A 6396-nucleotide genomic window follows, 5' to 3' on the forward strand; every position below is an offset into this window, starting at 1 on the left:
TTAAAAGTTTCCAAAGGACAGTAGTCACAGTACCCAAAAAATATTTCCATTAAATAAATAGCATATTTATAACTTTAAATTTTTAATGTTTGTAAATATACAATCCCAGAGATCCTTAAGACATTTTCAGGATATACTGGAAATATTTGATTTCATATTTATATATTGGATTATATATATATATATATTGGAACAAAATATACATTACATGCCTAAAGCAAAAACACCTTTTAATCTAGATGGTGAGTTTTTTTCACAGCTCTGAAAAGACAAAACCCGTAAAAGAGAAAATCCTTAAATTGCACTCATATGTTATTTTTGCTATTTGCGCTTTGACACACAAATGATGATAGTCAATAGTCATTAAGTACTACAGATGTGTTTGGTAGCATAATGTTTCGTTTCCCATCCGCAGCAATTTTCTAGTGGTTGCAAACAAAACACACAGTTTCAAACTCAAGGACAGCCTAGAGCTGGGCCCTTTAGAAAAAGTTGGCAACTGGTTATTTGTCTGTAGTACCTTTAAACCCCAATTTCTCAAAGTATAATGGTATTTATCGTTTTCATATTAGACCGTAAAACACACAAACAAGAATTTGGAATTAAATTGACCAAGTAACCCAAAACAAGAATTTTAAAATAACGAAATAACCATTTCTGCAAATAATTTGTTAACATATGTCCACCATGCGGTGGCATTGGCATACAGTGCTGTTTAGGTGATCTGCATACGGACGCGATTATATACTGTAGTTAAAGCAAACAAAACTATCAGTAGGAAAATAGTTTCATTGAATATCGAGATTCGAGAACAAAGTCGACAACCCGCTTAACACGCTTTAGGTGCGTTCACTCGACTATCACGTATCACCTGATTCGAAGCATTCGACCGTAACCGTAACAATAAATGTATCAGTAGATGTCGCAACGCAAAAATGGAAACAATGCGATAAAATGAACAAATGTTTGTGTTAGTTGTGAACACGGCGACATTTTTGAGTCCTAACCTTTAGAAAATTATGTCGCACCGACCGAAAGCATCAAATATGTAGGAATATATGTTTCCTTAACTAATGGATTGTACAACATACATTTGTTGAGTTATGCATAGGTAATTTTTAACATGCTGATTTTGGGGTGCAGTCGATTTTTATCGCTATCAGCCACGAAATTTTCGAAGTCCACTCTTTTTTATGTTCAAGGGCAGTCCCCAAAGCCAAACACCCGGGAATATTTCTACTATATTGACCATCAGGGCCAACTATTCCTTGATGATGCAAAAGTTAAAAACTTCATTTCATGCTTCCAAGACAAAGAATTCCTTGCATTCTTTTTTAGTAGAGTTCGAATAAATCAAACAGGCAGTTATGAAAAAGAATTTCCATATTTTTCACCGTGTGGAAGGGAAAGAAACTTCATAAGGTACAGAAGAACAGTATAATTTGTAAGAAAAATATGAACTTTTGCATTTTCGTTTTTTGAATAAAAAATCGATTTAAACAGGTAAAGTATAAATACAATGTTGGTTTTCTTGAATTTGCAGGTGTGATGATTTGCCTATTGTTTACACACACCTAATCACTAAAGTCAATGAAACTGGGGAGCAATACTTTTTGTCCTACGGAAACACAGGAGACAAACTCACTGTAGCATTTGAACCTATGAAACTTTGCATGCTGTCTGAAAGTGGAAGGGTTTATCATCCTGCACATGCAAAGTGTGGTGGTATTGGCTTAGTTAAATCAAAACTTGCGATTGAGTTGAGTCAGTACTTCGGTTACCACAAAGGATCTGATGTGACAAGCAGTGCCAACTTGCCAACCACATTTACATGGAAAGGCAAAGTCTACAAACTAACGAATGAACTAGTTGAGTTGGCTGGACAAAATCGTGCTCAATAACAATGCAGTCCCAAATTAGAGCTTTGGCTTCACTGTGTATTTTGTATTTTTTGCAAGGAATACCATACGGTGTGCAGATGAAAGCATTACCCTTGTACTTGTATGAATCTTTAAATTTTACAATGAATGCCGTCACCAAAACTGGTTTGCTTATGACACCTTGGATTTTTTTAAAGCCATTGCTAAGTGCTTATGTAACAACAGAAACAGCAGCAAACACACTAATATACACTGGAATTGCTGGAAACATACTTTTAAATTTGCTGCTGAGTTTTACTTTTCTGTTCTGGTCTCAACATAATGTTATAGTGTCGTTCCTTGATATGTTTGCATTGTTTATCATTAATGTTGCTTCAGTGGCTGTAGATATATCCACAGATAGGCTTGCTATAACATCCGCGCAATCTGGATCAGATTTAAAGTTTTTAGGAATAAGTAATACTGTTCAGGTTGTGGCATATAAAGTTGGTGCCATGTTTGGTGGCATAGCTTTGTCTTTGTTTGTCAACATTGCATATGGGTTTCTTGTGATTGCTATTTTAAATGTAGCTGGTTTAATTGTTGTTTCCTATCTAATTTCAGCTACAGACAGACCACATTCAGAAAGCAAGCAGGAACAGGCTATTACCAGGCCAACAATCAGCTTTTCTATGTTTTCAATAAGTTCTTTGAAATATCTTTGTATTTTTATACTAACATACAAACTTGGTGAAAATGGCTCTTTGACAATTTACCCGCTGCTACTCATTGACAAAAATGTAAGTAGGCACCATGTGGCCATGTATAGTTCACTACTAAATGAACCATTGTCATTTCTTGGTTCAATCATTGGTGGTTGCGTTTGGTCTTTTCACCAGCCCAAAAAGCCCTATTTTTCCTTGTGTTGTATGATTGCATTTGCATGTGGGTTAAGAGTGGCACCTATTGGTTTGCAATACTTGGTATTATCTGCACAAATTGATTCATTGTGGCCACTGGCAAGTGCACTGCTAAGTTTTTTTGGTGGCATGCTGACTACATTAACTTTTACCCTCATGATGGTTGCCTCTCACAAAGTTCCAGACACACAAAAAGCGACAGTATATGCAATTCTGTCATCATGTGAAGTGCTAGGAAAGCTTGTTTTTTCATGCTTTGTTGGATATTTGGTGACATTAATAGGTGTGTTACATGTGTACATGACATTTACAGGTTTAGTAACACTACCTATGTTTGCTTTACTGTGGTTTTATAAATGTGTGTTAATGGAAACTAAAAGGAAAGAAGAATGAATGTATGAAAATGTGTAATTCTGGACTTTCTAAAAAAGTGAAAAGGTAGTAGTTTTTGCTCAATTGCCAAAAGTCACCACAAAATGCATACTTACAGATAAATCAGAAGAGTAAATTTGCAATGCAGGAAATTATCCTCTTTACAACACACTATTTTGCTGCCACATCACAACAAACATATATTACCAGACCTTACAATTTACTGAAATCCGGCATCCTCAAGGAAATTTGGATCATGTATGTCTATTTCAGTAGGGTCAGTAGTGGGAGCATTTAACATAAAGGATTTCTCTTCCCTAAATACCACACTACAAAGTGCAAGTTTCTTATTAGTTTGCACAAGACCCTTTATCCAGCCTTGTAGTGCGGCAGGAGAATTATAATCCGTACAAGCAATGGCATATACAGGCCCTTCAACTGCCTCAGTGTCCTTTTCAATCTGGCAAATATCTCTTTCAATCTCACTTTTAGATGATAAATTTTTGTCACAGTGTATTGTGGGAAATAGCCATTCTGATGAATAGAGCTTTCCACTGTCCTTTTGAAATTTTTTGTCAGTTTTCCAATCTGTTTTATAAAAGTCTGTCCACCAATCTTTTGTTGCTAATATATGGCTCTTTGATGCAGTATCCGGTTCCTTGTTTCTGGGATCAGTTCTCATGACATAATATTGAACAGTCTTTTCACGAAAGTAGCAAAGGTTTGGTCCCTCAATAAAAATAGGCACCATAGGGTCATGTTTAGCAAGGAGTGTTTGTTGTTCTGGTGTTTGAACACTGATAATGCTGTCAATTTTTCCAGCATCAAGTATTTCTGTACATTTTGTTTTATCTACAGGGAAGCACTGATAGTTGCCGTCCAGACCAGGGTTTATTTGCCGTAAACCGTAGAAAGCAACTTCAATTGGTGACAGTTGTTTAAAGTCACTGACGCTCATTGGGTATTTGTTAAATGAGACAAGTCTACCATACCAAAACAATATAGACCGTGCAGCAAATGTGGTTGGGCTGAACTTCCCAAAAAGGTCCGTAGTTTTGTTATGCAATTCTTCATTAGGGATAGCACCATTCTCTGCAATTAGTCGAATCAGTTTGTCCCCAAGCAAGTGATCAGCAATTTTATCCTTAAAGGCTGCTAAAAACCAATGATCTCTTTTAAGGCCTGTGTGTTCTCCTTGTGGAAAGCAATCTAAAAGCTTTGTGTATGCTGAAATATCAGATTCCACATTAAACCTTGACATGGCATGCATAACAGTGACTATGAACTCACGATGACCCCTTCTTGTTTCTCCTGCCTCTTTTAACCATAAGTCCACCATTTTGTAGTACAATTTTTTGTTTGGGTCAAATACATCCATATATTCAATGTCTTCAAAACTACCCAAATCATGTTTTGCCTTGTTGATGTAGTGTTCCAACAAGCTTGCATCTTCTTCTATATCTAAAGAACTGTCAATTGGTTCCAAATCTTTTGCAACTATTTCCGATTCATCATCAATTTCGTTCTCTGTTGACTCTTTTTGTAATCTTTGCCAAGTTACCTGCGTTGTGTTTATGCTTCGCTTAAACACTTGTGCACCATTATGTTGAACCAAAACTTTATTTCCAACAATAGGTTTACAAAGTGGTTGCAAAAGCCTGAAGAACTTGCAACAAACGGCTTCACATGCCTTTGGTAACTGCATGATGTAAATCTGTTACGTTTACCTTTTTGTTTATCACATTTTTAAACAAATGTTTGTGAACTAAAAACAGCATTTAAGCAGCAAATGTTGGATAAAAATTAAAAACATCAATCATGCAATTAAACAAAAGTAATAGAATATGTAATAGGTAGACATAAATTAATATTGGTTGCTGCTGCCTGGGCCAATAGGCAGTCAATACTAGATATCACTCTGTAAGTTTGGTCTTAGCCTCGCCACACTTGACTCATGTCTCAAGAGACATGCTGTTGTAGACCAAATGAAAGTCGTAACTCGTAAGCGTAACGTTTAGTCGTTTGTACACTTCACCACTGCAGACGGTATAGAAGTATAGATCTTTATCACGGTAGAACTACTAACACTGAACTTTGGCTTACGGCCTTACGCCCGGTTTGGTAGGTGGCGCAACGGAGCATAGGCGTTTATGGTGCTGACTCGGCAATCATTTTACCATAAACCCAAATTGCTGAGTCAGCACCATAAACGCCTATGCTCCGTTGCGCCACTTACCAGAAATTTCCAGACCGGGTCCAAGCCAAAGTTCAGTGTTAGTAGCTCTACCCTTTATCACGTTACTCGCAACAAACTGAAGTGCCGTTAGGTGGCTAACTTAGCCAACACGGCCTATGTCAGGGGTGTCAAACCCAAACAACTTTGAGGCCCAAAAACAAACTTTTAAGTATGTCGAGGGCCGCACTATCGAAACATAAAACATTCGTTACAACTTACAATGTAACATGACAACAAAAAACATTGCACGATTAAAAAGTAAAATGTTCATTAATGCTATTAAGTACATTAAAAACAAAATTGTCATAAATAACAAACAGATATACAGTGTAGCAGTGTGAAAGAACCAACTGTGATTTATTGCTTTGTTTGAAAACAATGGCATACAATAACGCAACAATCGCAATTGTTATTCTGAGGATGGGTCATTTCGATCATCTTTGCATATACCAGTGCTCTTCAACCTTTTATGGTTTGGTGAACCCGTTAAAGTTGTTGTGACGAACTCACCCTGTTTACTTAAAAAGTAAACTGAGGTAAAAAGCGATATAAAAAAAACGTCTTTTGACGTAAATTAACGTCAATCCACGCTCTCTGCAAAACGTCTTTTGACGTATATATACATATACTTCAACCCAGGGACCTGGAGAGAAAAAAATATGTTGGTGCAAGTCAATTTCTGGGGCCCCCTTTGAACACTATTTATGTGCTGATGATCAAGCGTTTAATACAGTGGTTCTCAAACTTTTTTGACCGCGACCCAAATCTGAGTTTTATGAACATCTCACGACCCAAGCCTCAAACATCAAAAACAAATTTCTGATATGCATGAAATAAAAAAAGACACAGACAACCAGTTGTAACACTGCATAACACAGCACACATTGCGACTTTGCAGCACCATGATCATTGATAGAAGTGAATCCCAAATCTGAAAATTTGTCCTTGTACGAATACTTACTCATGCTCAAATGCTGTTACATCTCCACGTTTAGCTTCTCGTGATTAA

At 36.7% G+C, this 6396-nt stretch overlaps 3 protein-coding genes across 3 annotated transcripts; 2 read left to right on the forward strand and 1 right to left on the reverse strand.

Annotated features, from left to right (window-relative positions):
* The first annotated feature begins 914 nt into the window (after positions 1–914).
* On the forward strand, positions 915–2076 carry LOC145222081 (UPF0598 protein CG30010-like). Its single transcript, XM_080088092.1, has 2 exons — positions 915–1422; positions 1544–2076. Exons 1-2 carry the CDS (start codon positions 1124–1126, stop codon positions 1899–1901), a joined length of 657 nt encoding a protein of 218 aa, XP_079944218.1. The 5' UTR covers positions 915–1123; the 3' UTR covers positions 1902–2076.
* Positions 1904–3173, forward strand: LOC145222079 (solute carrier family 33 member 2-like). The gene has a single exon (XM_080088090.1). The coding sequence runs from the start codon at positions 1904–1906 to the stop codon at positions 3170–3172; it is 1269 nt and encodes a 422-aa protein (XP_079944216.1). The 3' UTR covers position 3173.
* LOC145222078 (evolutionarily conserved signaling intermediate in Toll pathway, mitochondrial-like) lies at positions 3170–5236 on the reverse strand. Its single transcript, XM_080088089.1, has one exon. It carries the CDS (start codon positions 4854–4856, stop codon positions 3372–3374), a length of 1485 nt encoding a protein of 494 aa, XP_079944215.1. The 5' UTR covers positions 4857–5236; the 3' UTR covers positions 3170–3371.
* Between the last annotated feature and the right edge of the window lie 1160 nt (positions 5237–6396).

Source organism: Phallusia mammillata, chromosome 4 (assembly GCF_965637545.1).
Source record: "Phallusia mammillata chromosome 4, kaPhaMamm4.hap1.1, whole genome shotgun sequence".
Classification (NCBI taxonomy): domain Eukaryota; kingdom Metazoa; phylum Chordata; class Ascidiacea; order Phlebobranchia; family Ascidiidae; genus Phallusia; species Phallusia mammillata.